The sequence below is a fragment of the Osmerus mordax genome, chromosome 22 (assembly GCF_038355195.1).
Source record: "Osmerus mordax isolate fOsmMor3 chromosome 22, fOsmMor3.pri, whole genome shotgun sequence".
Classification (NCBI taxonomy): Eukaryota; Metazoa; Chordata; class Actinopteri; order Osmeriformes; family Osmeridae; genus Osmerus; species Osmerus mordax.
This window is the reverse complement of record NC_090071.1, coordinates 6787480-6808586: the sequence shown is the minus strand read 5'-3', so window position 1 is coordinate 6808586 and position 21107 is coordinate 6787480. Positions and strand designations below refer to the sequence as shown.

The window sequence follows — 21107 nt, the reverse complement described above, 5'->3', positions numbered from 1 at the left end:
TTTTCCATTTTGTTGTGTGTGTATACAGCCATCTACTGGACAAAATCAACTACTGCGTCAACGTAATCAGATGGCTGTGGTCAGTTTAAGAAACACATTTTCCGTTTGATAAGATACATTCCCGTGTCGCAAGAGCCATATGCAACTAGGTAATTCATACAATAAGCCTATTTGATACCCTACATCGGCAAAGCTATACACACATTATTAGCTTCTTAAATATTCGGTGGGTGGAGACATAGGGAAAATATCTGAGAAGATGGTTTACGCTCCTGAAAGGGGAGTACAATCGCTCTGGGATAGCAGCGTCTTCTAGCCTACAAGAGAACACATGAAGTCATGTCAGTATTGAATGGAATACTGTTCACTAACTGACATGTACACGTAACTTTTTAAGGAAGTTACATCTTGGTAAGTTTTTTAAAGGTACGCTTGTCTTTTGCATGGGACAGAATTGGTGCAAATAGAGTTGGGATTATTGTATGAGGAACGCAGTCGATATGAGAGTATTCAAATTACATGATTAGGCTATTACATTGCCTATAGAGAATTCGACAGATACGCCTATCGTTGATGAAGGTAGAAGTAAGAATCTATGAAATACAAACATTAACGTAATGTTTTGCATGAGTCCGTGATAAAAACTAGATAAAAACGGTACAGTGCAAAATAACTTAATTTTACATTTATTGGGGGTCATGGGCTTTTTGTATGTGAAGTGATTGTACGTTGTCTTCTCACCTTAGTATGCCTATACAAGTAAACCTATATTTGACAAAATATGGGATTATGAAACCCAATAATAATCAATGAATCCTATTAGAATTGAGAAAAGTAGATCTAATTTTGAAGATCAGTTTTTTTCATGTGGCCCTGTTGCAACTAACTTGGAAGACCTATGTTTAAATGCTATTGCCTACAGGGAGGGCCTTTTCCACAGCTGTTGCCCGGATCCCCTCTTCTCCCTTTCCCCTTTTCGGGTCCAGGCCAATGACCGAGGCACAAGTTAGACTAGCAGAGGAAACACTCAACTTCCCACCATTGTTGATGGCAGGACATCCGTGTGACCCTATCAGCACCATTGTACAACCGGTTTTCAATGTAAATTCAGGGTTTTGTCATTTACAGTGTTACCATAAGCTACGTATCCAGTTGCAATTATATGTTGCCTATTTCATATACTTTGTGCTCATAATTTGAACAGTAGCCTACAACACAGAATCAAATGAATGGTTACTCTGCATTGACTGACGATGGAAACCAATATACATTACTTAATTTTGGTGACTGGCACCATATTTCCCGTTTGGAATCGTAAATATTTGTTACATTCTGACCTAACACTTTAGGGGCCATCAACAAAGTAAGAGAAGAATTCAGCCAAATAACAGCATGATCTCAAATGAGCGCAATACAATGTGTTGATTGAATTGTTTGACAAAGGGGCAGAGTTTAAAAACGTAGAATGAAATGTGCTACTTCAACTGCTTCCATATTGGAAACTGGTTTTAATTCATAATATCTGTAATGTACAAATATGGTAACCTTTTTTTTGACACAGGTGCTTGACTAAAATATAGTATGAAATAGATCTACTCACAATTGTGCTGTATTGTTTGTTAAAGGCTGCATGTACATAGATAAATGATACAGTGCAGCAAAAGCAGAAGTTGGCTTTTCTAAAACAATGTAGAAACATGAGAACCCTAGTGTAAAGAACAAAATGATAGATTCCAATAGCAGAGAATAGGATAACCTGTCCCTATGATTTTAGCACATCAGTAGTACAAAACAGTAGACATAGGGTGAGCTGTTTATTGTACTCCTACGGTGTTGTTCTGCAGAGGAGATACAGTATGATTTTGTTGACGAGGAGCGAGAATGTCTTGCCATTGATATCAGACTTTCTCCAATGCAACGGGGGAATGAGGGCCGTGTCTTGCTCTCCCTGTGAAAATGTTTGAGACTATCAGCTTAGTGTGTTTGACCGTTTCAGACCTTTTCAAAAATCTGAACATGGAGAAATAATAGCTTAATTACATTTACTGAACTCAAGAAGTCTTATTAAGCACATCAATAATAGTGAACGCATTTGTTTTTAATTGATTTTCTACTGGAAATGTGTACATCACTTTGTGTTCCATAAAGAAGGACATAGTAGACTGCACATTTGTACATGTTGACAGTACGCTGTGTAATTATGCCATTTAGTTGTCTGTAAACGATTTTCCTAAACATTTAGTGTAGTTTGATGTGATCTCGGTTTTTTTTTTCATGCTTTGCAAGTAGTAGGCCTATTAAACATTCAATTGCAAATATGAATGCCTAAGAAGGTGCCTAAGAATTACACTCCATGTCCTAATCCAAGTTGTACCAGGCTCACTGACATCATCTTCTCGCTCTGCTCCAGGTATAACTGTCACTATGGCAACCAGTGCTGTTCCCAGTGACAATCTACCCACTTATAAGCTGGTTGTGGTGGGGGATGGGGGCGTAGGGAAGAGTGCTCTCACCATCCAGTTTTTTCAGAAGATCTTTGTCCCTGATTATGACCCTACCATCGAGGATTCTTATCTGAAACACACTGAGATTGATAGCCAGTGGGCTATCTTAGATGGTAAGCACACGCAAGTACATGCAAATGACTAAATAAATGACTATATGTTAATGTAAGTCAAATCATAAAGCTTCTGAAACATTTTAAAGTGTATCTTCAAAGTGTGTAAGTGTCAATGCGTGAGTCTATGTCTTTGTCTCTATAGTTCTGGACACTGCTGGCCAGGAGGAGTTTAGCGCCATGAGGGAACAGTACATGAGGACGGGCGATGGCTTCCTCATAGTGTTCTCTGTTACAGACAAGGCCAGCTTTGAGCATGTGGATCGCTTCCACCAGCTCATCCTCAGGGTGAAAGACAGGTGAGGCTCCTGTCTGTCCCAACAGGGCCAGACCAGTGTACTAGGACACACTATCAGTTATAGTGCACCTCTCTGACAGGAAAGGTCCATTTGAATTAAAACCTCATACATGTGCATGTTATAATTCAAATGTTTTGGACCTGAAGTGCTACTGAATGACACTGACCTGACTTGGACGAAACTATACAGACTCTCACTTGTTCTTGTTTTGCAGGGAATCTTTCCCTATCGTTCTAGTGGCAAATAAAGTGGACTTGTTGCACTTACGGAAAATCTCCAGTGACCAGGGGAAGGAAATGGCTTCTAAACATGATGTGAGTGTAAAAGAATCCCTGTAAAGGTTTTATTGCACCTACAATTCTTCTCATAATTCAGACTAGATTCTTCATAAAAATGTGATATTCCACCCTGACAGATAGCTTACATTGAAACAAGTGCCAAGGACCCCCCCATGAACATTGACAAGGCTTTCCACGAGCTTGTCAGAGTCATCAGGTAAGTTGAAACCACTTTGAATTGAAACTGGCCAATAAATGGTTGCTAAAAATAGAAATCCTCTGATTAGGAATATTTAAAATAACTTCCCTTTTTAACTCTGCACCCTGTTCCCTGCCACCTCCCGTCCCAACCTCTCCCCCAAGGCAGGAGATCCCAGACAGGACCCAGAAGAAGAAGAAGAAAACCAAGTGGCGCTCCGAGAGATCCACCGGACCTCACAGACACCACTGTGTCATCCTATGATTGCTCCGGGGCTCTCTGAGAAAGAGGGATGAGGTGAGAGTGTCGAGTGTTTACACTCTTCCAACTGCCAAGGTGCTCCCTGGCACAGGGGCCAGTGACTCAGACCCAGCAGGCGTGCCTTCAGGCAGCATGGGAATGGCCCTATATGGAGAAGGAGAGGCTCCATAGGAAGGAGATCAACCTGACCACCTGGACAGTACTCTACATCGAGGGAATTGGTCTTGCACTCATACTCCTCAACACAAACTGGTCACGAGCACACAAAGGCTATCTATATAGAAAAGGCCTGTGAATGTACTGTAATGTGGCCAATGTGTGATTTGTGTTTTATCGAGTAATTAAATGAAGATGCAAGCAATGGACGTCTGTAAGGGTAGTCCTTTCCGTATCCCACAGCTACTGCATTGTACGGAGCAGGGAGAGAGGGAGAGGATGTGTCTGTTTGTGTTGGGATCAGCAGGCCTGCCAGAGCAGCAGGGTGAAGGGGAAGTGAGGAAAGAGAAAAGCTGGCTGTCCCAATGTCTCCCAGCTGGCACAATGCAGCAGAGTCTGGGAGGCAGTCAAAGCTTTCACAGGGAGGGTTTCAAACAAACTAGTTGAAATGTAGTCACATTAACAAAAGCACTTTACTGTACAGTATGTCATAAGTACCTCGCTTTTCCATGGTGGTTGCGTAAATAGTAAAGATCAATGCACTGTATTAGTTTGACTTCTAACTGCATTGTTTGACTGCAGTTATTGGACTGCAGAGATTAACTCTTAGTAAACGATGTTGCCAAGATTGTTTGAACAGCAGTGTGTTTTATGTATGTGCCCTGTCATGCATTTATTTTTTGCGACAGAACTTTGCTTTGCCAATGTTATGTACTTCAGTAATTTATTGTTTTGTGTCAGCAATATATAAGGGGTTTGTTGTAGCTCTGAACACTGAAGAATGTAGTTTCAAATGTGTTACAATCAATAATACAAGTCACGGAACATGTAATTATGGACTATTTTCTTTCGTTTCTGCCTTTAAAGTTATATTATTTAGGTTCTATAAAATTGCTGCAAATAACAACATGTTAGCTATTACATTTCTGGTGCTTTCATTTTAAAATGGCGCAATGAAAATAGCTGACATAAGTACCATATAGAAAGTACATTACTACCTAAATTACTAAATACGTAACAGTTTTTTAATGTAACTTATGCTCAATTAGGCTATTTGGCCTTGCAGTGCCTCCCAGTGGTTTTATATGGAACTGTGAACATGAACACATCTATTTGAAATAGGTCTGTCAAACAGGCACTGTGCTAGTTTAAGTAAAGAACAAACAGCTCAAACCATATGTCAGATGACAAATTGTCATTTAGAATTTACATGCATTATTTTTCACAAAATAATGAATATGATGGTTTGCCATCATTAATTCAAATTACCAAATGTTTTATACTGACCAGATTAGAGCCAGATTTATTTAAAAGATTATCTATACCCTATCTGTGGATTGTCTGAGCCACAGCCATTGATGTAACAATAAATAAAGTGCTAATAAGCTGCAAGTGTGTTGCCTCAGTCAGCTGGACTCAAAGTGACTAATGTGACCTTTTGTGAAGAGCCTCTTGAAAGTGTCCTTGTGAAAGAATAGGCCTACTTTCCATGAAAGCGGCTCAACAGAACACTACAAAGTGATAATGAGAGCATGGTGATATGCATATTTATGCTATAATGTTTCCTATATAGGGTTGATTTATTGTCATCTTCTGATTGTCCTCATATCTGGGTTTTTTCATTCACCTTATTAGGGTACTCTAAAAGCAATGATCAGGGACATGAACATACACACAAACACAAACTGAATACATGTAACATCATATGCAAGTGACTAAACCACTTTACAAATCATAATTCAGTGTTCAATAAGGTTGGGTCATCGTATTTGATTGTGACTTACCTACTCATGTTACCCATTATAAATTAACGTATTGTGTACACTGTTCTTGGCAATATTTGGTTTCTTTTGTATCTTGCTCAATCTATTGTGCAATACTGGAATTCCCCCGCAACTCGGACATGAACACAAACCTGAACATTCCATGACTCATTTTCTGATAACGTGTCAACAGTCACATGGAACATTATATATAGTTGAAAGACTGAGACTACAGAAAACATTTCACTCATCCAAGAAGAACAGTTAGGTGAGATCCTGTCTATATCTTATCTAAAACTGGATAACCACTAACTTCATGGTACAAAGTTTTATTTATTTGTGAAAGAACAAAGACGTCTTCACAAATAAATACAATCAGGATATTGTGATTTTTAAAATTATGTTGTTTGCATGCCTTATGAGATCAGAAATGAGATCAGAAATATTATAAATACTATGATTTAAATGACAGATCACATCAACAAATCATTCCATGACTTTGATCAGTGTGGTAAATAGTAAATTACTAATCAAAAGAAAATCCTCAGAGGCATTCAGCATTAGCAGCACCAAGACATAAATTTATGAGCTGAACAAATACATACATGTGTTCATGAGCTATTTGGGTGTTGTCAAAAGATTTTGTGACTGGCCATTGTGAAACTAATAATACATGGTATCTTCTGTGTGGCAAGTCTTTCATGGCTTTCTCTATTTCTGGAATGACAGTCCTGAATAGCAAGTGAGATGAAAGCTGTATATTCGGCTCTCCTTCTCCTCCTCCTGGCAGTTAGCTATGGTAAGTCTACTCTAGAAGAGTTTCACTTTCCCCTGCTATTTCAGTTTGTTTATGATTAATATGATCTTCCTTAGGCTGCAAGTGACAAGGCTGGTTTCTTGTTTCTCCAGGAGACAGCTTGAAGTGCAATCGATGTGTCCCAGGTTCTCCAGGCTCACGCTGCACGAACACCATAGAGACCTGCCCATCTGGCTTTGACGTGTGTGGCTCGGTTATTTTCAAGCCTCCACTCCGTAAGTACAGTTATCTAACTCTGTCAACATAGTGTATAGTCCCAGCAGGCCCGTTTTAATTACTATTTGAAATAGTTCAAAATATTTCAGCATACAAAATGTATCTCATCAGTTGCAATAAAATAACAGACTCGGTTCACAGACACTTTGGTTGCATGTAAATACATTACAAGGAATGTAATTAACCAAGATGACAGTGATGTATTTTATTAATTTTGTTTTTTATATCATAATAGTTTTGTAACTGTATTATCCATGAACAGCAGAATTGTCCTTGATATACAGTAGTAACCAGTCACAAATGATTACGTAACTGGTAAACCAGTACTATTTAAAGTATAAAATGTTTCTGTGTTGTATTGTGTATTAACCTTTTGTGTTTCTTCTTCCTCCTCAGCTATCTCATATTTCAAGAGATGCATGAAGAAATCAGATTGTACAATTCTGGGACTTAACTCCAGCATCGATGTCAGATGCTGCTCTTTTGATCGCTGCAACTGATAAATATCTATGATATTTGATCCATTTTTTTCAATCGATGACCAAGGAACGTTTCAGATTATCTGACTGCATTACATGTATGAATTACACCTATTGTAATTTTCCAAGTTCATAGAATTCTAGCCTCTCTGTGTGTTAATGCTTACTACACCCCAAAATTGTCATATATAAATTCAAATATGAGAAATGCACCTCATTCTTGTCTGATCTTTCTCACCTTCTTCCTGTTTGAGTTGGATTGATAGTGGTTTCACCAAATAAATCAAAGAAGCAGTTGGCTGGAGCAGGATTACTGTAACATATGTGGCTGGAAAGTAGAGGGCCCTCTGTGTCATACCTGTCATTATGCCACATCACATACAGTATGTAACAGACTAATATTTGCTGTCCTTGAAAACTATGATGACACCTTCCGTCCACTAGATGTCAATAGAGCTCTTACAAATGTAACGTGTCACACTGTTTTGCCAGACAGTATAAAGACTGCCCAGATCAGGCCTTGTGTCTCACATATTCATGCTTGATTAGGATTAATTTTATATAGAGTGTTTAAGATTGGCACTGTGATTATCACTATTATCTAAATAACTTCACATTAATACATTAATATTTCACCCTGCTTATGAAGATAAACTGTTTTCCTATGGAGATGTCAGCCTCCTACAATCAATAGGACACTGTATTGAAGCCCACAAGCCATTACTCATAGAACAAGCACCATGTCAATAATTATGTCACTACAGTATCAATATATTGAGTGATAACTACTCACATACATCACAAGAAGCCTTTAGTATAATGTTACTTGTAACCTTTCCTAGACAAGACAGAAAGCAGAATTGTGTATTGTTTACGGAATACTCTACTGTTAGCACATTGTTTCTGTGTGAGTGTAAAGGCACCACACTAGAGATCCCCCCCCACCAGAGTAATGAGAGCTGAAGTAGCTAACAAACCTGTGTCACGCCCAAGGAGGTCATAATGCACACTCCTATAATCACAGGGGATCCCCAACTTTATGAGCTGAGATCTCTATTAAAGGAGGCTTCCCCCTTTAAGGGCGCTGGGAGGGATGTGGAAATATCCTTCAGCAGTCAGCAGGAGACCCCAGGACCCCACACCAACACCATGCTCCCTCCACCACCTGCTAGGATTCCCCACCCCAGGTCTGCGCACACACACGCACATTAAACACTATATAATAACTGGCATACACACAGGACCGTAATGAGGTCATAAATTTTTCCCCCCCCTAAGTTATTTTTTTTATATTTGTAAGAAAAACATACTGTGAGCAACTTTCAAAACTGGAGAGAAGTCGGAGAAAATGAAGTGATGCATTTCTCACAGTCACCTGAGGTTGACCACCAGGGGAGCCATGCCTATCGTTATTCTACAGCTTTATCTGAAAAAGCAACTCTCAAGAATTAGAGAGTTGCTACATGGCATTCTAACAGCAGGCAAAGCTCCCAAAGATAGTTATTTGAGAACCAAGCAACACTAGGGTCTAGAGACACTTGGTTTGTTGATTTTCTCAGTGAAGAAGGTAAATGCAGCTGACCCGACACTGGCTCTAAATCTAGTGTTAAAATCCCTCACCTGTAAACGCTCATTACTTTGCAGACAGAACAGCTGCTGTGATTCCATGAAGCATTCTGCCCCATAAATCCTAAGAGGGCAGAGGAATGGGTACCTCATTAACACCCTAGGAAACTCCCATACAAAGCAGGGGCCATTACAGCATACTTGTGAGAAAGAGGATTTCTTCAGTATTTCCTACACGTCACGCTTCCTCCTGTCCTTGGGCAAGGTAAATGAGTGCCAAAATGTGGAGAGATACCTTGCAAGATATGGTAGTGTTTAGTTTTATGGTTTACTCCGTAAAATAGTTGTTTTGCAGCTACCGTTGAAAATTATGGGGTTCCCTGGAAAAAAGGACTTCCTCCCTGCTAGAAAGGTTTCTGTTGGACACAAACATCTATATTCACGTGCCTCTGTAATATAGATGAACTAGATAACTAGATTAATATGACACACATATTAACGTATGAAATACCTACATTAGATTAGTTCATTTGAATACAATGATTTGAACTTGTTCTTATTTGTATGCATGCTTCTCTTGTCTTACTTCATTAAACAAGATCTGTGTATAAAACAGGCCTACACTTTAGTGTCAACCTACACCACCTTTGAGTCATTTGAATCTATAGAATTGCATTTGTTGCGTTAATGTAACCTTCATAATGGTGCCTAGACTCAGCAATAATTGTGGAGTAAAAGTGGGGCATTACAGCTCATAGATTCACACTCCTAACAACACAAAACTCAAACGGGATTTGGGGAATGAGTTGGGTGGTCTGGCTGAAACAGATACCACCAACAGCATTTGGGAGTCCAAACTGTAGCCCTAATGGACAACCAGGTAAACCTGCAAACAAAATACCTGAATAGACTCAGCGTTTCTCTTAACTCCCATTGGAAGTTCGGCCTGGGATGGTGGCTCCTCCCTTAGTGATGGTTGAAGTTTCATCCGAGTCCCTGACCGCATCCACTAAATGTCCGATATCCCAACCTGCTTACACCAACGCAAGACAACAGTGCTTCAAAATCATGTTGCTTAAAGGTATAGATGCTTTTACGAGACTTTGTTTGTGGACTATTTTCTTCTTGAGCCTGGGGAATGTTTATGCTAAGAAGCAGGACGACTCTTCGTCTATGAATAGTATTTTCCGCGCGAGGTGCGCGTCACGGTGCCTCAGTTTACACAGCACGAGCATCACGACGTTCTCCAAACACTTTCAGGTAAGTTCAAATAGCGCGTGCACTTTCCTGTAAATTTGACTGAAATCGACCCAACTATAGGATAATAGTATCACAACGTATGCGTTCATCATCATTTATGTGTGACAGTCTAAAGGCTCAAGTATATCCCAATTAAATTTGCTTTAAATGTGCTTTAAATCATGTGTTTATGAATTTGCTTTAAATAATTCAATACTCATTTGATAAATTCCTTAACGTGGATTACATTTCATCCATCCCTTATCCATAACAGACAGCTATGGCGAAAATCTCAAACCTTCAAGCAGATTGATGTTGACATGATGATGCCTCCTGTGTTTGTATGTGCGTTTGCACGTGTATATGCCTCATTAAAAGTTCTTTCCATACTTTTTTTCCATTTGGGGTATGCTGGCCTGACTAAAAACACTCTTGTTATCCTGATTACATCCATACCGATCCCCTCAGCCAGATATGTGCCCTACTGCAAAAACATTGGTCCATCTTTGTATTAGGCCACACAGAGCTGACAAAGACATGCATGATCACATTGAGGGCCACCATTACATATGGGAGATGCACCCATACAAAACATATGTACTTTTTACAGGCCTATTTACAGTACAAAGTTGCTTCCACTATAACAAGTAGCCCTAGATTCTTTGTAATGCAAAACAAGAATGTACTGTATTTTCCCAGTAGCCTATTATGAAACATAGTGTGCATTGTATATCCATAGAGTATCAGGGAAAAGTGACACTTGTAAAAGACATTATCGTAGGAATGGAAACCACAAATTCATTTATGACCTTTTGCAGAGGTCAAGACATGACGGGTATTATGACTACCCTGGAAGGATGTGGCGGGGTCATTGCTAAATGGACGAGTCAATCCCTCCCTCTCCATCTGTGAGGGACATAGATCAGATATGTCCTTATCTGCAGTGGATACTATGTCAGACTGCATAACAATGACTGACTGTTACCACTTGACAGAGTGGGAATGCTCATTTTCAGCAGTAGGGGCCAATAAACTGAATCTTTTGTCAGACATAATTAAGATGATAGTATCTTCGGGTTTCCTCAGATTCCAGCCAGCAAGTTCAGTGCTTAGAACTCTCACTGATTCCATATTGATAAGCTCCTGTCTGAGGGTTTTGAAAGAGAATGTGTTTCATAGAATGTTCAACTATGATATGCTGGTGGTCAATATCACTAGAGTATAATTCCGGAGAAGAGGTTCTGGCCTCCTACAGTCATGCTCTATTTTCTATCCTGTCTCTTCAGATTATATTACAATCTTGTATCAGTGGTACTACAGAATACAATTTAATTTGATTTCATTAGTATTTGACAGTTTAACCCTGACTCATCACACCCTTTCCCTCCTCTCACTCTCCCTCTCTCCTCTCACATCCTCTCCTTGCTCTCTACAGGTCAACGGGTCCCTCAGCTGGTGTCAAAGCCATAAACAATGTGCTAAGGTAACACACATGATTTAAACATCATACCATACAAAACCATTGCTTGAATGAAATCATATCTATTGTGAAATAATCTGAGGAAATAGTCTATTTTCAGAAAGGAACCCTCAGGGTAAGTCACCATGATAGAAAATAGTACCATAAATCACTATACAAGCATTTGCCATTGCTGCTATTACCTAGTTCTCTGAAGAGCATAATACCATACATCACCGAACAAGGTACAGTAATGTACTGTACCTCTATACATCACATTTAGGCCCATTGGGTGCACATTCATTCATCATGTCAACCACTACAGGCACAAACAAGTGCTTTGCAGGCTGGGATTGCGCCATTTCTCCACAACGTATATATTATGTGGATATATACAGTATTATGTGTCATGTGTGGAGATTCAGCATAGATGGATAGAGATGCATAGAGGTTCAGCATTTCACCCCTGCCATCCCCAGAATACCATAATATAGTCAAATTGACCGTTTGACTAATGAGGTATTTTTATTTGTGTTAATGAAGACATTAACTTGCTGTAGCAGGCCTTCAGTTCGATAACCACGTCTTCTCTACAAGACTGTGAAATTTTGCCGACATGTTGCTGATAAGGTTATTCCCATAAACTGCATTATCAAAGCTCCCTCTTGCAGATACAGATGTATGTCTGCATTAAGATCATCACAGAGTGAATGATTTAGTCCATTAATTGTACCTAATTAATGTTATGAGACAAAATGCTGTCAGTTTTAATGGCATCTCGATTGGTTATTCTTTTTGCTGTAAAAGCTTGTTTGGTGGTGGCTGTCCATATGACAGCCCCATAGATTCAAAGGTCCAAAAGTCAGGTCCTGACCTCTGTTTGAGAAAATAATTGTGTCCAACTGTTCAGCAAGTATTCTACATCTCTCCTCATCTCCAAGGTCAAATCTCCCTCTGTCGTCTCTGGGCCATGCTAGTGTATTGGCTCTCGTTGTTTTGTTCACAATCAATGTTCAGTTAAGTCTAATGATTCAGTCATTAAGAACGAGCCCTCTCAATTAAAATCCTGTTGAAAATAGAAATTAATTATATGGCACCTAATTGCTTAATTTTAAGCCATAAAAGACTGTTGAGAAAACATGTATTCTTACTAAGTCTATTCCTGCAATACCTGTAATACTACTTCAACAGGGATTTGATAGGCTTCCAAGATTTGACTCATATCTGTCCTGTTCCTAAAATATCTCTACAAATACAAACAAATATCACTCCCTTTCATGTGTTGCAGCATTTGATCAAAGGAGTTCTCGTTGAAGAAATCATTGCATGTCAAGTGAACTGGCTCAATTTGTTCCTTTGCAATATGCATAATGTTGTTTTGATGGTAACACAACCCGCATACTGTATGTATGTGTGTGTGAACTATGTTTACCAAAGACTCTCCTAATTGACAGCATGTGTAACAGAAGTAGTGGAAAAAGCAATGTTGTAAAAAAACCTTAACTGTTTTACATGGTAGTTATGTCTTGTCAGCTAGTCCTTCACTCAGCCCATGGTCAATTGCCCCGATGTCATGCTGTCTGCAGAGTCCTGTGATAATGACTGAATGCTAATCCTGCTGTCACTATCTCCTCCAGGCCGACAGTCAATTAGAGCTACTGTGGATGATTAGCACACTCTGACTCTAAGTCCAGTCACTTCTTCATTTGGGAGCTTAGCGTGCTATGGGAGTATCATACTAACTCCTCATTTATGTGCTACGGACTGTCGTAATTGCTATGTCATGACACTGGCCTCTCAGCTCCCTAAGTAAGAATGCTTATATGAACCATTAGCGCATACCACGTCACTGTCTTAGTCGGTCCAACAATGTTTGGCATCCATTAGTCACCTCACACTCCCTGGCCTAGAATCCATTTTTGGTGCTACATTTCTTCGCCTCAAACATGACCGTACTGCATGACACAATTGAGTATTCTCAACAGAAAACTGTAGATTGGTGTTGACATGAGAATGGTTTCTGGAAGCCACTCAAAGCTGGTGCAATTTGGAGAAATTGGAAGAAACGACATAGACAGTGGATTTTTCCTCTAGGGCGTAATCTAGGCAGAGAATCAAACATTGTTGTGGGTTAGTGCCGGCACCAAAAAGAGCAACGTTATGCTCGATCAGCAAGAAAGTTGCTCGGCCCATTATTGCTGGACATTTACAGAGAGCTGTTTTTCCTTTTCACGGCAGAATGGGCACATGCACACTGCAGAGTGAGCATAGTTGTCCAATTTGGAGCAGGTCAACATTTTCGAGCTAAGTGAACAGTTAAATCAGGATTGACCTCCAGCCTCGCATCCAATTTATGCACCAAGGACAAAAAGAATCTGCCTTCGCATTCCTCCACTCACTGTCAGTCAGAGTCCCAGAAGTCAGCTTTATTTGCGTCGGTAAAAGCAAATGGTCGGTTAGAGATTGAAATGGGGCGGAAAACTAACTGACGCTGGGGCACAATAGTGGTGGGGGTGAGGGGGGGGGGGGGGTGGCATACCGTCAGTATGAATTAGAGGAGCCATCTCCTCATAGAGACCAGTGTGGCTAGATAAGAGGTGGCAGGACTGGCACACTCACAGCAGACATGGCCACGAGAATGCCAGACTCTGGGATTCTATACACTCTGAGATCTGTCGGTGCGCACTGTACGAGCTACTATTCAGGGACGTCTCTCAAGGAGCCTGGGAGTGATGTATGAGCATTACTGATGTGGAAGCTAGACCTTGTCGGAGTGCTGCAGGAGTGATGATTGGAATGGAACAGTTATTTCAATGTCAGGATACCCCTCCAGCCCCCCTCAGTCCTTGCCATGGGGCCTTGGGGCTCAGCAGGGTTTCTGCATTTCCTGCTCCATAAAGTGAGCACCTCAGCTGCATTTAAACGCCTCCTTCTCTCTCATTATTCATAGTTTCCAACCATCGCTAATAACAACACCCATCTCTCCCTTTTCTCACCTTAACACATACACACTCACATTCACACTTATACACACTCCTCGACTGTAATAAAAGTCAAACGTGTTTCTTACTTTCACTCTCAAACATCCCTAAAACGTCACTGTGTCCCTCTTGCCTCCATAATACTAAAAGACATGTCTGAGGGTTACATGTTCACAGGGTGTGTACTGTACTGTGGGGGATACGACTCAATGGCAACACAGTAACATTTAGATGGTCTCTGTACAGTCTGCCCTTGTGCAAAGTTTTCCACCTCCACCATGGCTACCACTGTGTTTCATTACAGCATGAAATTGGAAATAGGAGTATTCCCCTTGGCGGTCCTGCTTACTCATGCAGGGAGACACTCTCAGAGGGAGAGGACAACAGTTCTGACCGACAACCTGCTACACCAAACTCACTTCTAAACACACTTCAAGATGTTGTTTTATTTCATTTTCAACAGTATTAAAGTTAAGACAATTCAAACGGTGTCAAGAGTTTCTTTTTTGCTTACAGTGTCTGGAGCCCTGCAAGGATTCCTGGGAGATAAAGAGGAGAAGTCAGTGTTGGGACCTTTGTGAGGTATAACACTCTTACTTATTGTCTTATAATGTGTAGCATTCTTTTGTGAATGACCTATCAACAAGCTTTACAGTGCCATACTTGTCATATGTACATAATAATACATTAAACATGTTGGTGTTTAACGAAAGCATTATACCATCCAGGCAAAATAAAGTGATAATGTTAAAAATATTTTCCCACAGTCCTCTTCAGTCCACTATTATTCCCAGAAAGCAAAGTAATCAGACACTGATCTTTTCTATCAGTTTTCTCTTTTAATAAGTCATCTGGCTTTAGTAGTAAAGCACATGTGCTTGGTCTCCCTGCCCCCCTCCGCACCCTTTCAGCGCTCCTTCCAGAAGAAACACGGGGAGTGCCTCACGAGCTGTGAGTTTCTGCAGTCGGTTGTGGTGGTGAAACAGGGGGAGTGCCCCCCTCCGGAGAAAGCTAGCGGCTTCGCGGCGGCTTGCGTGGAGTCATGCGAGGAGGACGGAGAATGCTCCACCCTAAAGAAGTGCTGCTCCAATGGCTGTGGGCACACCTGCCAGCCCCCCAAGAACCTCTACAAAGGTAGAACGAGAGAGGCCACAGGCAGACGGTGTCAAAGGACTGAACACTCAAACGCTGGGGAACTTTTACGCAATGTCAGGCCCCTCCAAATGTAAGGTGTGTTTTGCTCACTCTAACCCCCCGACCAGGTGCTCCTCTGAAGCCCAGGAAGGAGTTGATCTTCCAGGAGCTTCCTTCAGGCCCACTGGAGGTGCGCTGGTCCTCTAGGTTCAATGTATCTGCCGACCCCGTCGTCTATGTCCTCCAGAGGAGGTGGAACTACGGTATCCAGCCGAGCGAGGACGCGGCTACCCCCTGGGAGACAGCAGCACAGGTGACACTTTTGTCTTCATTTTGCTTGTTCAGTTATTGTTGTCTTTTTCTCTGCATCCCCACAACTCCCTCCATTCTTGTCTTCCTAGACCACGCAGGAGAAAGCCTGGCTGGCCGACACGCGTGCTGGCAGGTGGTACCAGTTCAGAGTTGCCGCAGTGAACATCCATGGCACAAGAGGATTCACCACTCCCAGTCGCCACATCCACTCCAGAAAAGGTCATTGTCTGTGTGTTTGAGTGCGTGTGCGTGCGTGTGTTTGAGAGAGCGAGCGAGAGAGAGAGAGAGAGAGAGAGAGAGAGAGAGAGAGAGAGAGAGAGAGAGAGAGAGAGAGAGAGAGAGAGAGAGAGAGAGAGAGAGAGAGAGAGAGAGAGAGAGAGAGAGAGAATAGCATGAAAGAAAGAGACAGAGAGATGGGCTAAAACACCCTGAGGCAATATGCACTGACTGTAATGAAGTTGAATCCAGACTAATTACTTTGGCTGCTAGCCATCGACAGTTCCACAGTTACCCTACATGGCTTTAATGGACATTTGCTTGTCATTTTATTGGTTCCTCCAGTCCTGGGACTGACAGTGACTCACAATTGATAACACAGTGATATCCTTCACAGACCCCTCCAAACCCCCTGTCCCATCTGACTTGAGGGTGACCAACATGACTTTTGGCACTGGCCGGGTTGTGTTCGTCAGGGTGCAGTGGGCTGTGTCCCCAGACCTGGATGTCCCCGTTCACCACATAAAGGTGGCCTGGAGCTGGACTGCCACCGAGGATGCCACCACATCATCCAAGATGAAAAGGAGGAAGACTGTGAGAGGGGTGAGTCCCTGTCTCTCCTTGTTTTGTTCAGACACGCTGGCACATCACAGCTTCCCCTGGGGAAGGACTAATGTGGAGGTCTGTTCCTCAGCCAATCCTGTCTGTCCTCGAGCCACAATTAAGAATGAGAAGATAAACAACAAGAGTGTGGTTCTGATGGCATGAAACTGTTGAATTGGATGCTTCCAACTGAAACCACATTGTTGTCCCCTATGGCAAATTCATTGCAAATTATGGATCTGGAATAGCCAAAGTCAGCTCTCTTTCAGCTCTCTTTCACAAAAGGAAATTATAATAGCATGCAAATAGTTACTTTACCTTTTATCTCTTTCGCAGTAATTATTGGCCCTTTCAGACAAGTTTCGACTGTGAATGTAGAAAGAAGAGGAATTCCATGAGAAACTCATCCATATATTGTTCTCAATATACACATATTACATCAATGTGTTGAGTGTCTGTGTGTGTATTGTGTACAGTGGCAGGACTATGTGGACCTGGACAGTCTGCGGGCCAACAGGAGCTACAGTGTGGAGGTCCAGGCTGTGTCCTACTGGGGACAGACCCCCCTGAAGAGCCCCAAGGCCAGCCTCCGTTTCTCCACTCAGCTCAGTATGTCTCACACACACCCAGCTAAAAACCTGTCTTCACTTATGTACTCAAATAAGATGTACACAGATCAATCCAGTCCAGACAAGACCGGCTTAAGCCTTTAGGATTCCAATTTCAAGGTTGCAGGTTGGACATTCAAATCACAATGTTGGATTTGATGAGATTTATGTTGGTCCTTTTTGAAAAACTCAGAGGAGGAACGGCGAGCCAGCTCCAGTACTACGCCAGTGGGACCCCCATCAGACGTGCTTGATGTGGGCACGCCCTTCTACCAGGGCGGGCAGCTGCAGGTGCGAGTGTACTGGCAGAGCAGCCCAGGTAAGCTGCGACACAAGCCAGGCTCTGCGAGGGGAACCCCAGACATAACCCTGCCCCGATATTAATCCACAACAGTCCCAGAGGAAATCCTCCAGCCTCACGCAGAACACCGCCTGTCTCTGTGGTCGTGTAAACAGAGAGATTATAATTCCTTTTTAACAGCCGTTGACACAAAGGGTGCCTTGTTCAAAGCTGGTAAGGTACAGTAGATACCTGAGACTGTGATGTGTATGAACAGGATTTCAGAGAGTCAGCCTCCTTGCCATCTTGTCATATTTGCCATCCAACCAATGATTAAGATAGTAAACACATTGTAGTATTACACATGCATGAGGAAATCAGATTTAATGCTTCCTTTTTTACGTCCTCCTGTATTCAATTGACCTTATTTTGCACCCTGTGCTGTTCTGTACATGCATTTCCCATGGTCCTTTAGAAAAGTGACGTGTTTTTCTCCTTCAGACCCCTCTATAGTGCGCTACCGTGTCCAGTGGGTCCCAGAATACTGCAGACACAACCAGACCACGCCTATGGAGAAGGTCATCACCCAGGTAACCCAAGTCCACCCAAAACAAAAAAAACAAACCCGGTGAAAGAGCATGAGGCAATGCAGCTTGCCCGTGTTTCTAAGCTGGAGGCTGACCTCCACTTTATTTTCTTTATTGTCTCTGTTGGACCAGGAGAACTTCATCAGCCTTCCAGATCTGCTCTTCTCCTGTAAGTACAAGGTCCTCCTCCAGCCTCTGGGCACCAAGGGTCGGCCCCAAGTCGAGAGCACCAGCTTCTTCACTCCCTCCTGTGCCACCATCCAAGCCAAGAGCCCAAAAACCATCGCCTGTCCTGGGGCAATGGGTGAGCTGTGGCAGCCTAAATCTTAACACCCAAAACATCTTGTCCCTTCATATACCTAGGAGTCCTTTATTCTGTGGATTCACCCACTTACTCTCTATCTTCCCTCCTTCTCATGATCTGCTCCAGTGGTGGTGACCCCTCCAAAGCTGTCAACCAAGGTGGAGAACCTGACGGCGTCCTTCATGGCTCACAAAGGAAACGTCACAGTGGTGTTCGCCTGGGAGCTGGCCCCGCCTCCTGCTTCCCCACAGCTGACCGGCTTTCAGGTCACATGGGCCGAGGTCTCCCCTTCCAGCCGCCACAACAACCTGCCCAACAGCCTGATCTCCCAGTCCCAGATCCTGCCCCCGGTAAGCCCTCCAAGACAAGACAATGCCGCTCGTTCTCGAAATGAAACAGAACATATTGCTCGTAGTTCTTGTCGCATTCTTCACGTCTTTTTCTCCCCTCCTCCCCAGGAGCGTAGTTTCCTGGTGGTGTCTGGCCTGAGGCTGGCCACCCTCTACAGACTGGAGGTCCAGGTGATCGGGACAGGAGGGGAGGGTCCCGCCGTCACCCGCACCTTCCACACCCCGATCTCCATGCCTGCTGTGCAGCACCGTAAGAAAACACACATGTATACACACACACAGACACTCATACAATGACTCGGTCTCTCCCAGCCCCTCACGGTCATGTTGCCACCGGTTACTCATCAGTAGATTGAAGTCACTTTCTGTGTCTTTCAGGACCCAGACTTAGGAAACATCACCAGCAGCACCAGCCTATGATAGAGAGGCACTGAATGGCCTACCTGTTACACAACAAAGATCCAGGAGATATTTAACTACCAGTGGTGTTGCCACTGAAAGGTTTCTCCCTCACAAACTGATCTGTAAAAAAAAACGACATGTACTGCCTCTGAAAGAGATACCGTGAATGGCTCAAATTTAATGCCCAAATCACCTCAGATACAAGCCAAATAACTCCCCACACCCACAGTTGTTAAATTATAGTGCCATTCTGAGAGAGTAAATAATCTTGTCAAACATGAGGGTCCGCTTTGATTGAAGAAGGAAAGCATTCTGGTTTTACACAGCTCCAGCCCATTACTGATGACGATGACCATATTATACCCCATAGTGTGTCTGTTGTGGAACAAGCCCTGTACTCGCATGAGGACATGTTAATTAGTATGTTTTATGGTAAACAATAGCTTATATTACATGATGTTTACTCAGTCAGTCTGGTGATCCGGCATGAAAGAACCCAATGTTCCTGGCATGATGCCTTTTGTATTACTTTCCTCTTGTCACTCAACAGAACTATGATGACCATGTTACTCTATATGTTGTCAAAGATCTGAATATTATATACTGCCAACCATCTGCTTTGTAAATACTGTACATAATAGTGCTTGTCGGTATTTATTTATGTCTGTAGTGGTGTATTCATATGTAAGGATAAGCATTGTACAGTAGACTGTTATTGTGTATCTTTCACTGGATGTGAGTTTCTTTCTAATTTGCCCTTTTGTAAACTGTGAGAGACCCTGTAAAACAATACGTTTTTTTATTAAAGTTCATTCCAAAGGGTATAGAACTAAATTGTGTAGGCTGTTGTGCATCCCTAAACACACATCTTATTCTGGTTTTGGATTTTCTAATTAGAGAGCTTTTCTTCATTACCTTGACTGTATGGACATCTAAAAGCTAACTCTGAAACCACTGTTCACCACCATGCAGTGGTTAGTGTGGAAACAGTAGGCCCAAGCTTCATAGGCTCTGGTATGTACAACACAGAGAACACAGGCATTGCTCCACACACATGGTCTCATACACAGACTGAAGCAGGTCTTTGTGTTTAAGTTTGTCTGGCTGTGGGTGTTTGCTGTCCATGCATGGAAATATAGCACTTCTTAATTGAGTATGTGTTTATATATGTGTGTTTTGTTTGTGTGTCTGTGTGTGTGTGTGTGTTAGAGAAAGAGAGAGATAGAGTGAGAGGGAAAGAGAGTGGTCGGTTGGGTGGGCATACATGTTGTTCATGTCACTCTGCAATGTTAATCTTTCATTTTGTATAACGTGAAAACAATATATATTTACATGACCTCTCCAGTGGGTCTAATGGATGAAATCACTGTATGCTAACACTCACACACTTACCCAGAGCTGCACATCACTAATTCATAACACGTCTAACAAGATGCTTTGTTATTGTTTTGTCAAATCAATAATTGTACAGCATGTCCTATAAAATGGCTTGGAAATGATTACACTTACGTAAATGATGTCCATCAGATTTGTTCAGCAAGATGGAATATGATATAGAGCACTTGAATGAAGGTAAAATGGATGAATGCCCTGGGGTACACTGCACTCAAAGTCCATTTGGATAAAAAATTGTCCTGCTGGGAGCATAAGCCCTCTATCTTTGCCAAGGATTTATGGGTGTTCAAAGGCCCTGGTTCCTCTACTGGTATAGGCACATTTATGACCCTCCCTAGAGAGAGTAGGAAAGGAGGGAGTGAGAGAGAGAGAGTCAGAAACCTGCATCGCATATGAGATGTACTGTATAATTGAACAGACTTCAACACAGAACAGTTACTAAATCAACTGCCTCTTACCTTGTTCCCTTGAATACGGGTGATCATTGTGACATGCCAACTAAATCTACAGGACAATCTATTTAACAAATAGATTGATTGACTTATCAATTATTTTCTCAAATTCATTTTTTCAGGAGGATTTCCGA

The 21107-nt window shown here is 42.0% G+C and overlaps 2 protein-coding genes across 2 annotated transcripts; both read left to right on the top strand.

Annotated features, from left to right (window-relative positions):
* The first annotated feature begins 383 nt into the window (after positions 1-383).
* LOC136965825 (ras-related protein M-Ras-like) lies at positions 384-4661 on the top strand. Its single transcript, XM_067260089.1, has 6 exons — positions 384-411; positions 2411-2617; positions 2763-2916; positions 3131-3230; positions 3332-3411; positions 3558-4661. Exons 2-6 carry the CDS (start codon positions 2425-2427, stop codon positions 3655-3657), a joined length of 627 nt encoding a protein of 208 aa, XP_067116190.1. The 5' UTR covers positions 384-411; positions 2411-2424; the 3' UTR covers positions 3658-4661.
* A 5058-nt stretch (positions 4662-9719) lies between these two features.
* On the top strand, positions 9720-19164 carry anos1a (anosmin 1a). Its single transcript, XM_067260696.1, has 14 exons — positions 9720-9911; positions 11326-11373; positions 14847-14912; positions 15242-15464; positions 15593-15777; positions 15866-15995; positions 16390-16595; positions 17072-17204; positions 17397-17522; positions 17985-18073; positions 18203-18374; positions 18489-18724; positions 18833-18974; positions 19103-19164. The coding sequence occupies exons 1-14, from the start codon at positions 9720-9722 to the stop codon at positions 19156-19158; spliced, it is 2004 nt and encodes a 667-aa protein (XP_067116797.1). The 3' UTR covers positions 19159-19164.
* Positions 19165-21107: the final 1943 nt, after the last annotated feature.

Coding starts and splice junctions, on each gene's coding strand:
- LOC136965825 (XM_067260089.1), top strand. CDS start 2,425: ATGGCAACCAGTGCTGTTCCCAGTGACAATCTACCCACTTATAAGCTG. Junction 2,917..3,130: donor ATCCTCAGGGTGAAAGACAG/GTGAGGCTCCTG, acceptor CTTGTTTTGCAG/GGAATCTTTCCCTATCGTTC. Junction 3,412..3,557: donor GAGCTTGTCAGAGTCATCAG/GTAAGTTGAAAC, acceptor CTCTCCCCCAAG/GCAGGAGATCCCAGACAGGA.
- anos1a (XM_067260696.1), top strand. CDS start 9,720: ATGTTGCTTAAAGGTATAGATGCTTTTACGAGACTTTGTTTGTGGACT. Junction 15,465..15,592: donor CCCCAAGAACCTCTACAAAG/GTAGAACGAGAG, acceptor CCCCCCGACCAG/GTGCTCCTCTGAAGCCCAGG. Junction 17,205..17,396: donor CCGTTTCTCCACTCAGCTCA/GTATGTCTCACA, acceptor TGAAAAACTCAG/AGGAGGAACGGCGAGCCAGC.